This window comes from Callospermophilus lateralis, chromosome 11, assembly GCF_048772815.1.
Source record: "Callospermophilus lateralis isolate mCalLat2 chromosome 11, mCalLat2.hap1, whole genome shotgun sequence".
Lineage (NCBI taxonomy): Eukaryota > Metazoa > Chordata > Mammalia > Rodentia > Sciuridae > Callospermophilus > Callospermophilus lateralis.
Genome location: NC_135315.1, coordinates 11,375,148 through 11,396,810, shown reverse-complemented (window position 1 = coordinate 11,396,810; position 21,663 = coordinate 11,375,148). Strand labels below are relative to the sequence as shown.

The 21,663-nt window shown below is 47.5% G+C and overlaps 1 protein-coding gene across 1 annotated transcript in view; it reads right to left on the bottom strand.

Moving 5' to 3' along the window:
• The window catches only part of Fam20a (FAM20A golgi associated secretory pathway pseudokinase), a 49,023-nt gene extending 31,897 nt beyond the window's left edge, over positions 1 to 17,126 (bottom strand). Inside the window, exon 1 of the mRNA XM_076870661.2 lies at positions 16,732 to 17,126. Coding sequence (XP_076726776.2) covers positions 16,732 to 17,126 — 395 coding nt within the window. The remainder of the gene's footprint in view (positions 1 to 16,731) is intronic.
• Positions 17,127 to 21,663: the final 4,537 nt, after the last annotated feature.

The following is a 21,663-nucleotide window of genomic DNA, read 5'->3' as shown; positions in this document are numbered from 1 at the left end:
AAAACCCACCTAAGACGCACATTGAAAAGACACGAACACACGTGTGACTTGCAAGAGATGCGGCAGCGATCTATTTACATGTCACAATTTTGGTACTTTTCATCCACTCACTGTACAATTCTAAAATCAATCTCTCTCTCTCTCTCTCTCTCTCTCTCTCACACACACACACACACACACACACACACACACACAATTAGTAGACGCCATCAACACTGAATCACTGAAGGGACATGAATCTCCTCTACCGTTTTCCTGAGTACTGGAGTGGACCAAGAGAACTCAGGAGGTCTAAAAACCCACACCCTGGGTCCTCTAATGATCGATAATTTACCAGAATACGTTTGTTTTTAAAAGTGTTGGAACTCTGCCTCAATCCCTACGACACAGGCATGGGCATTGGAAGGAGATAAAGATTTGAATGTGGGGAATCTGAATGCGGGCGATTGCAAAAGGGGGTTCGGCTAGGGGCACATATTTTCATGGTTTATCGGCAGATTTCCTTGTGGTTCACCCAGATTAAATTCTTCCAAGTCCTTGGCCTGTGAGCTAGTACTAATTTGAATGATATTATTTTTTCCACTTGATTTACAAACAGAATAATTTGTGGATTTTTCTGGCTTATTTTTCTTCTCGGCATGAGCAGTCAACCATATGGTAGGGTAATTAATGGAGATATTAATGTATTTTTTTTGTTCCTCCAGAATTTTCCCCATTCCGATCCTAAGAGGGTGGCTGGGCCTGTTTCCTTGTCTCAGATGGTGTTTACGACTCAGGGACAGTTCCTTCACTCCTTCCCTGGATTCTCTGTTTCAAAGTCCAGATCCAGGGAAGGAGTGTCAGGCAGGGGGATCTGGCAGAAAGCAGGAAGTGCATAAAGAAGCACAACATTTGGGGGAAGCAGGAAGATTCTAAGATTAGGGAAGGAAAGTTGGCTGGGGTCCTTGTCTGGCCTGTTTCCTGGACGTGACCTGTGGTGATGGAGGATGCCTGGCGAATGCCTAGGAAGACACATTTGAGGCCCCAGAAATCCAGCCTCAGCAAATTCATCTTGTGCTGGAGCTTGACACAGAAGCAACAGAGCTACCCACCTGCATGAGCCCCCATCCAATGTCATGCTGCCCAGACCTCAGATAATCACTCTAAAGGGGTTTGGGGAAAGGAGCTCTGGTAGTGTCTGAGATTGAATTTCCACCCAGTCTAAACTAAAAGGGGGCTTAGGATCCCATTTGATTCTATTTTTTTTTTTTTGAAAAATAAATCAGTGTTATATTTCTTTCCTGCTTGAGTCAGTAGAGCAAAATCCATTTGTACTATTTACCTGCTGTGTTAGTCAGGGTAGGCGAGGTTCTGCTTCAGTAACAACGTAATCCTGATATATCTCAGTGACTTCACACAACATAGGCTTATTTGTCGACTATGCTACTTGTCTAATGAAGGTCAACAGGGCTTCTGCTCTACAGAGTGACTCAGGGACCATGCTTGATGGACATACCAAGATCCTGACTTGTAACCTTCACGGTCACCAGGGAAAGAAAAGAGAGGAACTGGAGGGTTCAGTACTGGCTCTGAAGTCTTTCAGAGGAAGTGATGTACCTCACTTCAGCTGGCATCCCATTGGCTACAGCTGGTCATGTGACCCCGCCTAACGGCAAGGGGGCTGGGACTCCATCAGGGGACATGGATTTTGTTGAGCTGTCATGCCTCTGTTACAGCCTCTTGGTACTTACACACACATGGTATGTCTTTTTATTTAATACTATTAATGTGCATGTGTGCAGAGCTTAGTCCAAAGGTATTTTGGGGGGTTTGTCCCATGTTTTATCTTATTCCAGTCCCCCTGGGGCCCTGCAAATTAGGGAAATTAAGATTCATGAAGTAAAACAGAGTAAGTGAAGAAGGACTCAAAGCCAAGTTTTTGACCTGACCCTTTTCTGCTCTTCCCTAGTGGCCACAGAGCAAGTAATGCTTTGTCATAAATTTTAATTTTGATGGTGACTCCTTAAAGAGCGTGACGGTGGTGTGGTGGGAGAATCGCTGAACCTGCTCATTTGTTTGCTGTTGAGAAAGCAATGACTATACCAAGATTTTGTGAGGTTTTGCCAAATGGGCTGGTTTCCCAACACGCACTTCCCTTCTGGCAAAAAATACAATCGCTTGCTTCTCCTTCTCAGAGCTGGCTTCATGCTGTGTCGCAACAGACCCCTTGCTTCCACTCTGGTCTAACTGGGTGCTGACCCCATCCTGCCCTCACAGGGCCAGAGCCCCGCTGGCCCCGCGGTTGAGTGAGACCTCCAGATGGGGTCGTGGGGCTTCTGAGCTCCAGCGGGCTGGGAAGGATTTGAACGAGATGGGGCTTATCACGCACCCTCCCGGGGTGGGGGGACACAGGGGTTTCTGTCCCAGTGAGCAAAAATCAGATTGCAGAGGAAGAAGACCAAGAGGGGCCTCCAGGTGACAAGAGGGAGGACAGCGGGCTGACAGCATAGCCTCATCCTGCACCAGGCACTGTTTTCAGCACTTTGTAAATTTAGCTCATTTAACCCTCACAGAAACTCCTTACGGGGTCAGTAATGTCATCGTTATCCCTGCCATGGTAGAGACAGGGGCTCAGGTGTAGGCACGGATGACTCATTCAAGGTGGCACTCCCAGTAAGTGGCTGCACCGTGATCAAACCCAAGCATGAAATCAGACTATGGGTGAGAGATTCCACCTATAACGATTTTCCTTCTGATTATAAGAAGCCAAACATTTTTTTTTGTTGTTATTAAAAAAAATTTGTGTATGGGATAGAAAGATTCATGATTTGGACCATTTTTAAAACTTATGATTATTGCCAAATTGCCTTCAGAAAGGCCACAGCCGCCTACCTTATCATATAGAAGATTCTGGAAGAATGCTGCCTCACTAGTCTCTGGACCCCTCACAGCACTGCCCACTAAACCTCCCGAGCACAAGTCTTGTCTCCTATATGTTTCCAGGACCCGGCTTAAGACACAAGATGAAGTTAAACTCAGGGTTAAATTTCAGCTCTGGAGTCCCAAAGATGTGATGTTGAAATCTCAATTCCTGTGTACCCCAGCCCCCTCGGAGCCACTTCCTTTATCTGAATATGAGGATAATGACAGTAACTACTTAGGGGGTTGTCAGGAGGATCAAATGAGATAGAGTGTAAAAACTGTGTTGAGCACAAAGTGCGGGACCAGGGTCAGCTGCCAGCCATGTCATTAACCCTCCAGAAGCAGGGTTAGAGGGGAAAGGTCTCCCAAGAACAGACAGCAGCCCGTTGAATACATGCTTTGTTGCAAGGAAAAAAAAACAAACAAACAGAGGAGACCTAGAATCTGCAATGTGTGTGTGCATGTGCATATGTGTGTGCGTGCTTATGTGCGTGTGCACATTGTGTGTGGGTGCACAGTTTCTGAAACACGCGCCCTGACTGCAGACTGATGCTGTTTTCTCCCCACCTGGAATCACCAGGTATCTGACGTCACCGTGATGGAGGGGAGATCAACCTGTGTTTTCGGTCTGGAAAGACCAGCTGCATTTACATCAAGGGAGGGCAGTGACCAGGCGGGAAGCACTAGTGCTTTTCCCTGGCCTTGGGAGACCACGGATGCTGCTTCTCCGTCAGCAGCTAGAGCATCAAATGTAAACGCAGGGGCCTGGAAATCAATAGGAATCATGTAACTCATGGAACTATTATGGTCTCACGTGTTGAAGGCTTGGTCCCCAAGGAAGCAATGTTCAGAGGTGGGGCTTTGGGGGAAGTGGTTGGCTCATGAGGGCTCTGACCTCCTCAGTGAGTCAACCCCTCGATTGCTGCGTGTTCTACCGGGAGATGGTGGAAACTGTAGGCAGTGGGCGTGGTTGGAGGAAGAAGGTCACTAGGGACATGGCCTTGGGATTAATGTCTTTTCCTGGTCCATTCCTCCCTCTCTTTCTGTTTCCTGGCTGCCACAAAGTGAGCAGCTTTGCTCCGCCACATCCTTCCGCCATGATGTTCTGCCTCACCTCAGGTCCAAAGCAATGGAGCCAGCCAACCTTGATCTAACCCTACGACACCATGAGCCCAAATATTTTTTTCCCTTCTTTAAATTGTTTTTCTCAGGTTATTTGTCACAGTGACAAAAAGCTGACTAACAGGAAATAAGAGAATAACCAACAAGTGATCCTTCATCTGCTGGTGTTTCAGCATCAAATGAATGAGGAATCCAGCTCTGTGCATTATCTACAAACTCGGACTCTCCCTCTCAGCCACACCTCGGGGTAGGTATCCCACTTCACAGACCAGGAAACTGAGGCTTGAGGAAACAAGCTTCATGCATCGTAGTACTTATGAGGAAGAGCCAGGATTCAAACCCACAGTTTAAGCACTTCTATTTATTCATTTACTGAACATTTATCGAGGGCCTATTACTACATTTTAAATACCAGGGCAAACACGCTTCCTTTCTTCCGTTAATGTCCTGTGACCGATGCAAGAAATGACCACACACCTGTAGCTTAAAATACATGTGTTCTTTCACAGTTCTGGAGTTGGAGAGTTTGAAATCAAGGTTTGGGCAGCGCTGTGCTCCTTCTGAGGACCCTGACAGAGAATCCATTTTTGCTTCTTCCGGCTTCTGGTGGCTGTTGGTGCCCCTTTAGTTTGTGGCCACCTCACTCCAGCCTCTGTCTTCTCCATGACCTGGTCTCCTCTTCTGTCTGTGTCTGATCCTTCTCTTACAGGGACACTTGGTGTAGAATTCGGGAACCACCCGAATAATTCCTCCCTCAACTTGAGCCAATTAATCCATTCTCAAGTTAATTATATTAACAAAGAACTTCTCCCCAAATAGTCACAGCACCTGGGGATTAGGACATGGATACATCTTATTTATTTATTTAGAATCATCTTTCAACCTCCCCACCAAAAAAAAAAAAAAAAAAAAATCCTTATGGAGCTCATGATCTAGTGACGTTATTATGAAGCAAATCAATAAACAAGAGGGCATCAAGTGGCGTTAGGATCCCTGATGGGCTTGGAGAGAGAGCGCAGCTGTCAGCCCCTTTGGCTGGGGGACTGGACAGGAAGAGCCAGAGAACAAGAAGGAGCCGGCTAATCCTTTCCAGTGGGCCCCAACTACCCTGACTCAGCAGCCTCTGAATCTATACCTTCATGAGTAAATAATTCTTCTGGATGAGTTGGGCACAGCAGCACCTGCCTGACGCATGAAGAACAAAGACATTTTTTTTTTTTTTTAACGCATGCAGATAAAAATGGCTTTACTATCACAAACCACAGGAGGCCTTAACAGCCCACTGGCTCTGTGACTGCCAAAAAACAAGGGCTGTCGATCAACTGCTCTAAATCCAAGCTCATTGTTTTTGGCTGACTTCTCCCACCTTTTAATGGGTTCATGGTTAATAAGAGAGCAGAATGCCGCCTCACCGTGAACTGGGGTGTTCGGTTTGCAATGCAGTCAACTGGAGGGGCCACTGATAAATTAGCCATCCAATGGCTGCTTTATGGATGATTTCCATTTGGTTATAATCTATTTGAATATTTTTCCAGCTCCCAAACTTGCAGACATGTTCCATGGTGTACTGATGATTGATTACCCATCGGCTCGTCATAGCAGATCCAAAAGTGTGATCCAAGGAGAATCCAGGCTGGCCTTTGGACCTTTGGCCCTTCTCTGGACAGTGGTCAGTGGCTTTGAGTCCGAAAGCCGATTCTATGTGACTCCACAACCTACATCAAGAGCCTGTTGTTCCTGCCTCCAAGTTCAGCTAATTACCAAGTCTGTTCCTCTGCATTGAGTGACGACCCGGGAAAGCTGCCGTTCACACGCTGCCGGGAGTTTTATCCTAGATGCACTGTCACTCAATGCTGACCAGAGGCCATGAGATAAAGGTGAGGCTCGTGCAGGACAGCCCAAGAGATCCAACTGCTGCCACTGCTCTGGAACCTCAAGGCTTTAAATTCTTTCCTTCAACGAGACAATCCAGCAGGCGCAAGGACCAGGCCTGGGTTGTGGAGCCTCTCTCTATGGATGTGGTTTTACGCTCTGGGGCACAGCGCCATCTGCTATGCCGAGGGATGCACCAAGAGCCTCCACTGGGAAACTCCCTTAAGGATGTGGTGGAGGACGCCGACCACACTGGTCCTCTCTGGTGCGGGGAAGCCTGCAGAAGACTTTTCTGAGTCACCACTGGCAATTACCACATTCTTGTGTGCCCCTTGCTGGTTTTGACCTAATAGATGCAGCTGCGGGGGGGGGGGGGGCAGGTTTTCATGGCAAGCATTCCGAGAGAATCCTATGGCCCTATTGTCTTCTGTATTCTTATTTTCCTTTTGGCCCAATTTTTTCAACCATTTTACATTTATTTTATGTTGCAACATTTCATGATTATTTTATGATCTATCTAAAAGATTGTCTAACATATAATCTTTGATTCTCTTTTATCTCCGAGATTAAAAAAACACTGTTTTTTTAAAGGTTACTGCAGGGCCTTTGTGTTTGTAATGACATGCGGGTGTCATGGGCCAAGTGGTGGTCCCCAAGTGACATGTCCCTGACCTGCGCCCCAGAACCTGGGAACGGGTCCTCCTTTGGAAAATGAGTCTTTGCAAATGCGACTCAGTTAAGGATCTTGAGATGGTTCAATGACAAATGTTCTGACGGGAGAGAGACACAGTCACCAGACGCCGGAGCCGGAGGCACTGTGACCACAGAGGCAGAGACAGGACTGAAGTGGCCGCAAGTCAAAGAATGCGATCCGTTACCAGAAGGTGGAAGAGGCGAAGGCTGGATTATCCCCCAGAGCCGCTGGAGGGAGCACTGGTTTGCTGACACCCGGTTGCCGGCTTCCAGAACCTGGGAAGAAGTCTGTTATTTTAAGCCACCATCCACGGCTTAGTGGCAATTTCTTACGGCAGCTCTAGGAAACAAATATAGTGACTAATCCCCTTTCCAGAAGTTGCTCTGGAAATGCTGAGTGATCCCCTGGCTTAGAGTCCTGACTTCCAACTTCCTGGGAGTGTGACATCTCGGACACCCAGCTGTGGCCCTGCACGCAGCTCATAAGGACTCTTCTCTTCCAAAAGGTCCAGGACAGTGGGGCTGAAGAGTCCGTGGCAGGAAACCTATCCTCGATGATATTTTAAACTTTCTGATAGAAGATTCTACTAGAAGATCCTTTCTCAATTTCTCATCCTTATACCATGATAGCATAATGATTATAATTACGGATAATCATGGAACACAAATCTCCCGCTGTGTGCTTTGGTGCCCTCGAGTTGTGTGGAGGGTGGTTCCCAGCAGAGCTACCCCCACGTGGGCAGGTTTTCATGCATTTCAGTGGAGAGTGCACTTAGAGGTCTGGCCTCCAGGGTCGATACAAGGGCAGTACCCGTGACTCCTACCAAATGCCTTCCCCAAGCCCCACCCAGAGTCTGCTGTGGACAACCGAAGGCCAGCCAACCTGGGACAGTGGGTGGAGCTGGTTTATGATAAACTATGAATGAACCAGAGGCCTTCCCTTGGGGACATTCAGGTCCACCTCTTACTGGTGTATAGACCAGTGCTTTCACAGGTGAACTCCTTACAGATGATTTCAAAGAGCTCCAGGAAGAAGAAATGACTCTACGTTCATGAGACTAATGTTAATCATGATTATAGGTTGAACATCTCTAATACAACAGTCCAAAAATCTAAATGCTCCAAAATTCAACTTTCTGCATGTTGAAATGATATTACAAGTGGAATATTCCACACCTGAGCTCACAATGGTGTCAAAACATTTTAGGGACACTAAAAATATTGTGTAAAATTACCTTCAGACTATGCGTATAAGGTGCATATGAAATACAGATAAATTTCATGTTTAGACTTGGTTATCAGCCCTGAAATATCTCAGTAGGTATGCAAATATTCCAAAATTAAAAAAAAAAAAAACAAACAAACCTGAAATCCCAAAAGTTTCTGGTTCCAAGCATTTCAAATAAGAGATACTTAACCTACATAAAAAAATACCCTATAGATGAATGGATAAGTAACGGTCTTTGGAGATACACTTCTAAAATACAAGTTTTAATGAACTTGATAAAGCGAAGCAAGTCGTTATTATTTCTAAATATTTGGGTTAATATGGGAGGAGGATGATATCGTGTACTTGGTCCACTCAACCTCAGCATCTGTTAGCTTTGGTGAGGATTAGGATTATTGTAGAAGAAATGCAGAGTCAGTTTCCAACTTTTGACCTCTAAAAATGGGCTCCAGAAAACTTTATCCATAAACAAACAGATTAAAAAGGGAATAAATAAAGACACCTTGCTTTAAGGAGGGGGTTGAGGCTAACTCTTCTGGGAGGCACGGAGGCCGAGGAGGCTGAAGGAGGAAGGCCAAGAAGCCTCTGCTCCTGGGCTTTTGGGATGTGAGTCACAGGAAGGGATGAAGGCAGGCAGATAGACGGGTGACCGAGAGGGAGAGCAGATGCAGAGGCCCAAGCCTGTTTCCAGTTGTGAGAGGCCAGCCCTCCGCCCTTGCTTGAGTCACTACATTTCCTATTTCTGCTTAGTCTAGTGTGACTGGGCTTTTGCCTTGTGAAACCAAACTATCTCCATGAATACAGGGCTGACTTTGCAAATAGAAGGAACTCTTTCCCAGGAAAGTGGACGTGTACACTGTGCAAATTTTGCATAACTTAAGGGAACTATGGATCTCACCTGGACTCAATGGGATTCAATGATCCCAGTTAAAAAATTCCTGCAGTGACATATATTGCTAGTGGGACTGCAAATTGGTGCTACCACTCTGGAAAGCAGTATGGAGATTCCTCCGAAAACTGGGACTGGAACCACCATTTGACCCAGTGATCTCACTCCTCAGCATATATCCAAAGGACTTAAAATCAGCATGCTGTAGTGTCACAACCACATCAATGCTTATAGCAGCTCATTTCACAATATGAACCAATCTAGATGCCCTTCAACAGATGAATGGATAAAGAAAATGTGGTACATTTGTACCATGGAAATTATTCAGCCATAAAGAAGAGTGAAATTATGGCTTTTGCCAGTAAATGGATGGAACTGGAGGCTATCATGCTAAATGAAATAAGCCAGTTCCTAAGAACCAAAGGCCAAATGTCCTCTCTGATATGTGCATATTAATGCACAATAAGAGAAGGAGGGAAGTATAAAAGTTCATTGGATTAGACAAAGGGGAATGAAGGGAAGGGAGGCGGGATGGGAATAGGAAAGACAGTAGAAAAAATCAGACATAACTTTCCTATGTTCATATATGAATGCACGACCAGTGTGACTCCACATCATGTATAACCACAAGAATGGGAAGTTACACTGCATGTATGTATGATGTCAAAATGCATTCTACTGTCATGTATAACTAAAAAAGGACAAATGAAAAAAATTTTAAAAAATTCCTGCAGTGAAATTTTGGATGATAAGAGGTTGAGTGTGATTATGGAATTTTAGTTGGTCAATCTGACTTTCTCCAGTATTGCTGAGTGCTCAGGGGAGCACAGAATGTAGAGATAAGCAGCTACTCGTTAGGCATAATCCTTAACTCAGGATAATAGAGAACATGAGCTGAGCTTTGAAAACGGATAGACACACATTCCCTGCAGGATTTGTGACTTTCCAGATACTGAAGAAAAATGAATCAGACGTACAAAATCCCATTTCAATTGACAAAACCAACCCCATGGGACACGTGACTTGGCCAGGAGAGGGGATCTGTTTTTCTGTGTAGATTTCATTTTTGGTTAGCATCATCAAAACATGGACCTATGACCCATGGAGCTTGACCCAGATGTTGGTGATCGAAGAAGGCAAGTTTGCTGAGGCAAATTTGCTTGGCTTCCAAGGGCTGAATAGCTCTGCTGTTCTTTCGTGGACGCCTTTCTGGACCATCGATCTCTCCTAAGTCTTAAAACTCCCCTCTCTTCCTAGGCCACCATTTTTTTTAAAGGGTCCAGTTTCTTAGTCATGTGTCCCCGTACCTGCATTCCTTAAGTTCCTCTTTCCCTCTCCATATTTTGCTGACTTTAATTTGCAGGCACTTGGCTGCAAGAGAACCATAGTCCTTCACTACGCCCTGTTTCCTGGGGCTTCCCAAATTTATTATCTGGTGGATTACTAGTGAATCCAACAAAATAAGCCCTTTTCTGGGACTCCATTTTGCCTCTCGCTCAAGCCAAATTCTCCTGGCTGCCCCTGGGGCTTGGCTTCCAAAGCCAGGCTCCAGGAATGGAAAGTGCTGGATGCTAGCATCTCCCAAGCACTCAAGCTCAGTTCTGTCCTGATTTCACATTTCAACCAGAGGACATTCTGCCAAGTGACAGGGCACCAAAAAAAGAGCTAAGCCTTTTTCCACACTGTGGTTTTCATTAGGCGTGTGTGTGTGTGTGTGTGTGTGTGTGTGTGTGTGTCTGCCTATAATAACAGGTAGTAACTTCTGCCCTGCTAAAACCACAGCTGTTTAGAATGGTATCCCCACTCGGCTTCTAGCCACCTGCAAGCCTACTTCAGCAGAATCTGCAGGCTCTCATCGGCCTCTGGCTTAATGAATAATCACGAGAAAAATACAGGTCAGCACCTGCCAGTGGGCAGGGCAGGGATTGCTTTGGCTAAGTCAAGTTCTTTGTGTTTCCCATTCTTTCTTTGGTGCAAGACTTCTTGGCTGCTCTTCCTCCGAAAGCACAGGAAGCCGAAGAAATTCCCTCATCTTGGCAACGACACGTTCCCAGCTTTCCTTGATACTCCCCCTGCCCACTTCTGAAATGGAGTTTACTCAGCCTACTGCAAGAGGAAGGGCACCCCAGATACACATTTCAGAGGGTCTCGGCGGAGTGGTTTTGCTCTAGACGTTTACAGGGAGGGGTAGACGAGTTCTAGGGAGAGGGTTGCAATTGGAATAGCTTTTGTCCCAGGCCTTTTTCATGGGAGATAACAGGCCATTCACCAAAAGCTCCTAAACCCTGGCGTCATCTGTTACCAATTTGGCATTCCTGAGATATTTATTCTGGCTCTACCCTGTGGCAAACCATGAAACAGATGTATCATGGCGACCATGTGCAAGTTGGGGGCCTTTCATGCCAAGAGCAAGTGGCTGTTTATTCTCTTTCAAAGCTCCATGAAGTTACAGCTGGATATAGGCATTAAAAAATATAGTCTATGTGGAAAGGATGTATAGAGCTCAAGAGGGATCCGAGTGTGTGAAAGGAAAGTCTTTCCCAAAGAGGAAAGGCTTGTATCTTGGGACACAGAGGGACACAGGGTGGCAGAGTTGGTGTATGAGAACATGGATTGTGGAGCTGACCCTCTGGGACAAAGCCTGCCTGTGGTATTGGTATGCTAGCTGCCCGACTCTGGGCAGGTTGTATAACCTTCTCATCCTATTCCCTCCGTATTCACATTCTATTGTGACAAATGACCACAAGCCCAATAGCTTAAAACAACATTCCTTTAGCATCCCGTGGCTCCCAGGTTTGGAGGTCAGAAGCCCAACCTGCTGTGGCCACACTCTCTCAGAAGACTGATGTTAAGGAGCTAGCCAGGTCAAGTTCTCATCTGGAGGCTCTAGGGGAATAAAAAGTCTGCTTCCAAGCTCATTCTTGTTGGTGGCAGAATTCAATTTCTTGTGGTTGTAGGACTGAAGTCTCTGTTTTTTTTTTTTTTTTGCTGGCTCTAGGTTAGGGGTAATCTTAGCTCCTAAGGTCACTCATATGCTTTGCCCCATGGTCCCCTCCCTTTTAAGTCAATAATGGCACAATGTACTTTTAATATCTGGCTTCCTTAGGTTTCGTTAGCTCAGAAAAATGCTTTGCTTTAAGGGTGCATGTGATTGGATTAGGCTTACCAGGTCATTTCCCTCTCCCCAGGGCAATGAATGTGGAATTTTAATTACATCCATAAAATCCCTTGCATCAGTATCTAAATCAGCACTGGCTTGAATAACAGGGAGAGGGTGTATACATGGGGGGGGGGGCTGGAAACCCAGGGAGACCACCTTGAAACTCTGACCTCATGCACCTACTTGTGGAGAAGCTGAGAGGCCCAAATGAATAAATGTATGGAAAATACCCAGCACACAGCAAGCAAGTTCCAGGTAGGAGGATTTCCACGAGAAAAATTAGCCACTTGGGTTCCCAGGATAGATGAGTTCTGGGGTTGGGGTAGAAGGAGGTTGTTAGGACTTGGGAACAATAAGACAAATTCTGTTTTTTTTTTTTTTTTTTTTTTTTTTTGGCTGGAATAGGAAGTGCTGTCCTCCTTGAAAGGAGAAAATGGATCCTCTCCCTGATTTAGGTCTTTGCTGTGGTAGTGAGGACCAGGGTTTGGAACGAAGCAGAAGAAACCTGGAAATGGCCTTTTAGACTGTCCCCCTCAGGAACTATCTGCAGGGAGATTTTTCAATTCTGAAAAGAGCGAAGAGGTTTTTTTTCAGCTACAAGTCCGGGGATTCAGAAGCCACTAAAATAATAGCTTTTCCAAAACCCGCCAAGCCAGGCTCTGATCGGAGGAATGGGAATGGATCCCCAGCCCTGTGCTGAACACACACAGCTGGTGTGGCTCAGGAACATTTTCAAATTGCAGGAGGCCAGGCCTGACCACTTTGGTGGAGGAATCAGAAAAGGGGCCTAGGCCCTGTTGCTGCTGGGAGAAAGGAAAGTGGTCACCATTCGTAAGTCAGTAGTGTCTGGTCCACCTTGTGGGTTGAACTGCTCACAAGGAAGCTACGGTTCAAAAGCCCTGGGCAGTTATGAGATGAACTGCAAAAAGCAACAAGGACGGAGAGTGAAGAGATTATATTGTTCATGTCATGGATGCGATAGGGGCAGGAGCTTATCCTTCAAACACTCCTCCTCTACACCATTCTTATTTCCAGCTGATTTCTCCTTTTCATCTCAGATCCTGGCTTTCTGTCCCCCTCCCTCCCCTATCTGCCTTGGCTTCTGGATCTTCTCAAAGTTTCCCCCAGGAAAACTTCAGCCAATTTCCTCCCCTTGAACAACTGTCACTTTTGAGAAGCTGCCCAGTCTCTTTGCTGTGATTTTCAGAGACTCAGGGCCAGGCTTCCTTCCAGGGATGGCAAAGAGGTAGGAGAGGGGGCGACAAGGGCTTCCGGTGGTGGGGGACACACAGGCGTGCATGAGTCTGAGAGATGCTGACTCTCCAATCGCAGGACAGCAACACCTTGTTGATATCTGACCAAGACGTTCAGGAAGAAAAGCAGAGAGCAGGGGACTCGCATTTGCTTTGTAGCTGCTGGAGTTTCTGCACAGGGAGACACGACCCTGTTTGACCCTGCCTTTGGTCAAGACTAAGGGTTACAGAAGAACCGACCAAAAATGTGTTGGCAGAAGGCCAGGCCAAGATGACTAGTTTTGATACGTCCAAGGATGTTGTCTGGCTTGGGCAGCTTGTGGGCCAGAGTAGAAACCCCAGACTCAGCCTTTAAGGATGTTGGTATAGCAACGACATGAACCGCTCACCTGAGCTCCAGGTGAGGCCGGCCGCCATCATTGCCCATTAAGGACCCAAACTGAGAGCAGCACAATTCTGGCTTGTTAGTTCCTGGCCAGGAATAGTGAAAATGACATCTTCCTGCTCCCTGCACTCCTGCCTCTTCACTATTATTCCAGACAGGTGCCAGAGGCGTCGGGGGGCCTGATGGAGCCTGGCGTTGGCTTGCCCGCTGTGATCAGCGGCTGACGACCTGACAGAAACACTTTCCCTGATTACATTTTAAACTTGGACTTGCCACACTTGGTTACATTTGTGGGGAGAAAGGAAAGGCGGGAGGGAGGGAGGGAGGGAGGAAACGAGGGTTAAGCAGGTTTGCTGAAGGCTGGGGGCCAGGGAGCACACGGACAGCCCACCTGCACTCAGCGTATCGCCTTCTGCATGTCAACATGACTAAATATTGACATCCAACTAACAAATATCGACCGAGAGCCTAATCATTCACAACAGTAGGTGAGCTTCATCCTGTGCTGTGTGGGAGGGGGACAAGCCATCAACTACCTCCTGTCAGTAATGAGCTGGAGGTGTAGAAAGACACTCTCTGACTTCATACCATAACTTATTAGTATGGTGGTAAAAATAAAAAATAAAAAAAAAAAAGAAGAGAAACCACTTAGACTAATGGTCTCTTCTGGGCAAGTGGCAAAGGATGCTGATTTGGCTTATTTTATGACTTGCACCTTTCTTGGCGGGGCAGACAGTTTGCTGATATGCTTATTTTGGATGGTAGTTAATGTTAGGTAATTACTGGCATGGAAGTATCCACATATGTTTATAAATCACTGCATTTTTACATATTGGCAGGGTTGGGGCTATGGACAAGGAGGGCTTGTCTGTCTGTGCAAAAGACAAACAATTAGCCAGGCCATACGTTGGCTCTTCCTTTGCTGATTATTCCAATTATGTGTCCACAGGGGGATTCGGTGGCTCCTCTGGCCCTGTGCACCTGCACCGTAGCAGGTACCTGAACTTCATCCGCACTTCCTCATGTCCTCATGGTCATGTGCCTAAGTGAGGGTTCCCCCTGGCTAAAGGGAGTAGTATTCATACTTACTACATCTTACAAGAGAACTCTGGGCGTGGTTCAAATCCACACTGGCTAAGGAATTTTCTCGCTTACATTTTGAGCACTGGTATAAGTCACTACACATCTGCTTATTAATATTATCCTGTTGATGTTTACAGTACAGTTTGGGTGAAGGGAAGGTGTTTTCTGACTCCGAGATGAAGTACTGGGGATTGGACACAGGGCCTTGCACATGCTGGGTAAACACTCTATCACTGAGCCATGTCCCCACTTCCTCTTTCTTTTTTAAAAAATTATATTTTGAGACAGGGTCTTGCTAAGTTGCCCAGGCTGCCCTTGAACTTTCCATCCTCCTGCCTCAGCCTCCAAAGTAGCTGGGATTATAGGCGTGCACCACCCATCTGCACATTTATCAGTGCAGTCGATCCTCTGTGGTAGCCCACAAACCTTGCTTGGGAAATGGTCACATTCACCCATTCACATAAAACTACTCTGTGACCTTTGAATACAGCAAGGTCACCAGGTCCCTTTGATCCCCTGTTAAATGATCAACATCAATTCTGGTCAGAAAGAGTGTGTGTGTGTGTGTGTGTGTGTGTGTATGTGTGTGTATGAGTGTTTGTGCATGTGTGTGTCTCTGGACTTTCCTCTAGGACCAAAGTATCATAGGGGAAATTTAAGGCCACAAAAATGTGACTAAATGAGTGAGCACTGATTCACATTTACAAAAGCTAATGACTTCCCATAGTCCCTCTTTCTCAAATCTGTATTAAATGTGTAGATAATGTTTCCAAGGGCAAAATTTCCTAGTTCACTGATCCAGAGTCCCATGTTATTGATGAAATAAAGGTAATATTGAAAGTGACAGTGTCTGAAAAAGCAATCTCAAACTGTCTTTTTATTGCATGCAATTAACAATGAAATTGAGAACCACTTTCTTTCTAATATAAAATCATTAGCCACAGAGTTGCAATTGAAATTCACCACAGTGATTTCAGCCAATAACTCTCAACTTCTTCCTCTTTCTGAAGGGTTTGATTCCCGCCCCCTCCCTTCATTTTTAAGCATTACAGAATAATGAGCAAACAGTTAAATTGGGCTAGCTCTGAGTTTCAACCAAGATTTATGGTCTACTCATCTTCCAGAGGAGCTATAAAACTACTGATGACATCTCATATCTTGAAATCTCTTGTATTGAGAAAAGAGATGGGTGTGGTGTGAAAGTGAATTCTGGATACAAGTGATATTTAGACAAGTTTCCTACTTCAAAACAGTCCTTAACTCCTACAAAGGCTTTCTGTCATGAGCTAGGGATAACCACTCCACCTTCTCTAATACTTCCCACCCTCTCACAAAAACACCCTTCTTAAATTTATCTTAAATATGCTTGGGAGCCCTCCCCCATCTCCCTTCCCCTCTAAATTTTGCTTGGGTTAAAAAAAAAAAATCTAAGGCAAGATTTTTTTGTTGTTGTTCTCTGCAAAAGCATCAACCTTCAGATCTAAGTTAACCCAAATCATCACGATAATAAAAGATAATAAACTGCCTTCAGTTTAGAGCGCTTCAGTTTAGACAGGGTCAAGCCACGTTTAAATACAAACAGTGGGTGGCTGTGTTAGGGAACTGCTGCAGTTGACATCCTGTCCTCTCTGACACTGGGCCGAGGGCTAAGGAAGGGAAAGAGCTGCGTCTTGGGGGGAGTAAACATGCTTTCTGGAAAGTGCCCAGGTCTGCCCAAAGAGCAGAGGCAAGGGCTGAATTAGAACCAGCTCTGGAGTTGCTCTGTTCGGAAACCTCATTCTGAAAAACCCGAAGTCCAGCAGCGGCTTTCCAGACCAGGACAAAGAGAAAGGGGGTGGAAGGCACCGGGGAGCCGGAGTGGGGCTAGGCGGCCAACAACAGGGAGCTCAAGGGGAGTGGCTGAGAGCATTTCTTCCCGGCGCCGCTGCCCGGAAACTTTTCCTGCCACAGATATCTTACTTCGGGCCTGAACTCTGAGGTCCGCCACTGCTGGTGGGGTCTGCGCGGGGGCCACACTCCGAGCGCAGAGACGGGGCTTCAGGACGGGGCGCAGTCGCCACAGCCCAGGGCCCGGGCGGCGGGGGAGAATGGGACTGGGAGGCCGGGCTGACGCGCCGGTGCTCGGGTCTCCCGGGGGGTCCTCACCTGTTCCAGCGGGCCACCTTCCTCCGGTAATACCGCAGCGCCTCCTGGCTGGCCAGGAGCGAGTCTTCGGGACCCAGGAGAGGCGGCTCCTCCAGGACCTTGTACAGCGGGTGGGCGAAGAGGGCCTGCAGCTTGGAGCGCGGGCTGCTGCGGCCGCCGCGGTCCTGCTCAGCCCCGGGCCCGGCTTGGGAAAAGTTGTGCGCGATGGTGCCAGGATGCGAGGAGGCGGCGGACGCCGCGGAGGAGGCGCGACCCGAGCACGGGCAGCCGGGCGGGCGCCCCCGGGGCCGCAGCTGGCGCTGCACTCGGGGCCAGAGGTGGAAGTAGAGGTCGGCGGAGAACAGCGCGCCCAGCAGCAGCAGGGTCAGCAGGCGGTCCCGGCGCAGCCCGGGCATGGCCCAGCCGGGGCGCGCGGGCTGCGGTGGGCGCCGGGGGCGGGCGGGCCGTCTCCGGGGACCCGGGAGGGCGTCCGGGGCGCAGGCACCAGAGGCGCCTGGAGTCCTGAGGGCCGGCTGGGGCCGATGCGGCCGGAGAGCTCACCGTGCGGGACAGACCCCCTTTGAGGGGTGTCGCCCTGAACTTGGGGACCCGGTGCAGGGAGCGCCGGGCTCGGCTGTCTCTTCCTCAACGCGCTGAGACGCTGGGAAGGGGTCTCCTGGGCGCCCGCTTCTAACGCCTTCTCTGCCCTATGCCCGTCCGCCCTGGGCAGGTGAAGGGCCCCGGTGTCCCTCCAGCGGCCAGGCAGCGGCGACGGCCCGGAGGAGCGCAGAGAGCGGGCGGAGGCAGGCGGCTGCGGAGCCTGGGGCGCTCTCCTGAGGATGCTGTCGCTCGGCGGCGGCCACGACTGCTCCTGCGGCTCCTTCTGCGCGTGGCAGGAACGCTCGTGTCCCCGGCTGGCACGGGCGGCGGGAGTGGGGAGTTGGAGAAGCAGGGGCGCCTCGGGGCGTTGTCTACGCGCGCCCGGACTCCTAGAGGCAGAGGTAACCCGGGCCTCCACCCGCCTGGCCAGGCGCCCGCACCTCCGCCCACTCTCAGCTGGCACCTGCCTCTGGCGCAGCTCGCCAGCCAACTCCCGGTGCCTCTGCCGGCTCTGCCCTCCACTTTGTCACCAACCACTTCTCGCGCCCATCCCCCTTCCTTGCTCAGGGCTCAGTCCGCACATTTGGAGGCACCCAAACCAGGTGGGTTGGGGTGTGTGTGAAGGTTTTTATTTCTATTTCTATTTTTTTTTTATTTTTAGAAAGACTTAAGTTCCCTAAAAAACCTTTCTCTTGTAAGCTTTGTTAGGTGTGTGTGTGTGTGTGTGTGTGTGTGTGTGTGTGTTCTTATCCTTTCTCAGAGAACACACTAGATTCGTAACAAAGACATGCCAAGTGTCTGGCACATAGTAGGCACTCGGGAAATACCAGGTTGGCGATGTGAGGCGCCAGTTTTACCTAGACTCTTGGTGATTTCCTGTTTGGATGGAGTTCGACTTCAACTCTGCTTGTCCTTTAAAAAGAGGAAATGGCTCTTGCACTGAATGAGGGCGGGTCCCCCATGACCCCACTCTGAACTTGGGAGTTTAGCTTGGTGTGAAAGTGGTCCACCCAAATGAATCCCCGCAGGGCACAGTTAGGCTTTCTCTTGATAATTTATGCTTCTCCATTTTCCTTTTAAAGAAGAGGGAAGGAGCCCTGAACTCCTAGCTCCTCTAGTTCATGACAGGGAGTACAGTAAAACGCAAATCCGACTGGGGAGGTGACCCCAACTTGCTGAACCTTCAGGGAATCTTCTCTTTCTGCTTGGAGTAGCCTGCCTTTCCCTTGCTGGAGTCACAGACTTGCGACTTGAGACTTGAGGAACCAGATTTCTTTCCCCTCATGGTTCAGTGGGATATTTCCTGTGGTCCGCTGACATCTTCATAATACGGAAATGAAGATAATCATAGAACCTGCCTCCTAGGATTGTTATCAGGTTTAAGAAAGTTGAGAGTATATAAACGGCTCATAGCAGCCCCTGGCTCCTGCTAAGTAAGTATGAAATATGCGTTTGCTACAGCAATGGTTGCTTCTTAACCTCCTGTAGTGCCATAGGTTAGGTTGCAGATTGTTCATCGACAAAAATAGAAAATCCTGGAAAAGGAAGATACCCGAAAAGGCCCATCTTGAGGAATACAACAGGATGGCCTCAATGCCCATCTCCTTTTTACCTAGAATTTGATTTTCACTGGTGTCCAGTTTCTGAGAAACTCTGCAACTTCTGGGGAGACTAACTGCCTGATGACCAGTAGATAAAGAAGTCACTAAGGTCTTTTGAGATTTCATTGTGTCAGTTTCCTTTTAGCTGACACAAAAATAAAATAATTTAAAGAAAAAATAAAAGAAGAAGAAAACAGGTGCTGAGCCATGGTGCCATATCTGTGGTAATGCCACATGCCTGGTGCATAGTAGGCACTCAGGGGCTGAATGGTGGCGCTACATCTGTGATGATGAGCTGCTTTGCATTTCTCTCCCCTGATAAAGACACGGGACGTGAAAACATCACAAGCCTTATGATTTCTGTTCTTCCCAAACCATGGTGTCACGCTCCCTTTGAAGCCTTTTTGTCTGGCCCCAATTTAGGGAATAATATTTCTAACTGGCTTAGAGATTATCTGAACATAGATTTCCTGCCCTTTGAGGATCAAGGGCAACACTGCAAGCAGAAGTGTGTGAATGATGAGGGGTAGGTGAGTGGAAATCCTTCAGGTAGCATGGGCCAGTCAGATGCCGTAATCCTCAGGATTTGCCCCAAATCTTTCTCCCTCCCAGAGTTTTCTTCTTTTGCGCCTCCAGGTCTTGGCCCCTGGCTTCCTCACCAACTTCATCTACGTTCTCTCAGTCTACACGAAAACTATTCTAAACTGCTGTTTGTTTGGAACTCATCGTTTCTTTAAAACTTCCCACGGGAAATGCATCGCCCCTCTTCCATTTCTGTTGCTCTGAAATGTATCCAGAGCCCCATAGTTTCTTGCTCAGACTTGCAAATGGGCTTCCAGCATGACCCCACTTGGTGTCCACTCATACTCTCACCAGGCATTTTCAAGCACGCAGAAATAACCAGAATATTTCCTGCTGAAAGTCCCCTGTAGCTTCTCATGCCTCTGGATCTGATCACTCACTGTGGCACGGCTGGCTCTTCATGATCTGGCTTCTACCTTCCTTTCTAGTCTCATCTTCCCTCTCCTTAGACACCCCTCTCCCAGTCTTCACCCCATAATATTTTCTGAATTCTCCCAGTAGTTCATACTCCCACAGACATTTCTTTAATCAAATGTCCCTTCCTCTGTCCCCACTTGGAGAACATCCATTGTCCACTCAGCATTTAGTCACTTGACTCATTTTCTCGGATGCTTGTCCTTGGTGCCGTGACCTCTCATGTGCTCCTATAGCTCCTCATACGCTCCCCTATAGCATTGGCCATCGTATCTAGTTATTTGTATGAATTATGCATCGAATTATAACCTCACTCAAGTTTGTATGCTAAAATCTTTACTTCCAATATCTGAGAATGTCACCTTATTTGGAAATAGGGTCATTGTATATATAATTAGTTAACACGAGGTCACACTGGAGTAGAGTGTGCCCTTAAAAGGAGGAGGAGGGGATTTGGACTCAGAGACAGGACGCAGGGAAAGTACCAGGTGAAGAGGAAGACAGAAATCAGGCAGTGCTCCTACGAGTTGGGAAAGAGGCATGGGGATGGATTTCTCTCCGTCAGCCCTGAGACCAACATGGCTGAACCTTGACCTTGGGTTGACAACCTCTAGAACTGTGGGACAGTCAGTTTCTGTTGCTTGAGTCACCCGGTGTGTGTGGGTGCTTTGTCCCAGCAGCCCTTGCTAGCTAATACAGCACACCTGTCGGTGTCTCTGACGGAGTACCACCACCTGTGTGCAGGGGAAGGGGGCTACCATCGATGCATGCACAGATCTAATTTGGAAAAAGTTTGAGAAATGCTTGCTGAGCCAGGGCAGGGATACTGGCCATCTCTGACACTGGCATCTCATACAGAGCCTAGTACACGGTAGGGGTGTCACTCTTGGTTATAAAAAAAATGACATTGTTTTGGACCCTGTAGGAGACAAAGAAGAAATATTTGACACGGTTACTTCCTCCCTTTGAGCATCTTCTACGATCATTAGAGAGACAAGATTTGTCTGTACCTATGAGCCAATTAAGAAAAAGAATGAGGCAGCGCAGGAAGCAGACCAGGACGTGCGTACCGCTGCCTGCTTTAAGAGAAGCAAATGCAAAGGGCACTTGTGTTTCTTTTCAGTCTCGCTAAATACCAAGCCCTCTACTTCTAGGAATTAAATCATGAAAACAACAAAGTCAACATTTAAACACAAGAGTTCCTCCGTTTGTGAAGGTTAGATTCTATTTTTTATCTTGCATATGTTCACGTGCTGCTTAAAACACGACTAGTTGTTTTTCAGTTGCGTGGTTGATTTTCTGCACCATACTATAACTCCACGACTTTCTCTTCCCTTTCCTATCTTCACGGGTTCTCACACACAGCAGGGTATACAGATGAGAACTGACAAAATCCCATAGAAGAAATGGTGTTTGTGGGTCTGTGCAAGTGTATTCCTCTGTGGGAGGCAGGGAGTGGTTTGGAAAAGAGTTATTTAAAATAAGAACTTGGATTTATAAAATCTGGCCCCAGATAAGTAACCGTTATATTTGGTTAGAAAACCAAAAGGAATCTCAATGGAGCTGTTAAAGGAGTTGTAGGTAAGGGACTCACCGAGAAATAGCAAAGCCACATGTAAACTTCTGTGTTCCTTGGAGTTTTTATTGCAGTGCAGATGAGTGTGAGGACATTGTTACCTGCACCTGCTAGCTGTCTTAGCAAGCAGCCTAAGGAGAGAGGCAACTCAATTATTGTGAATGGCAGGACCAGAGAGAG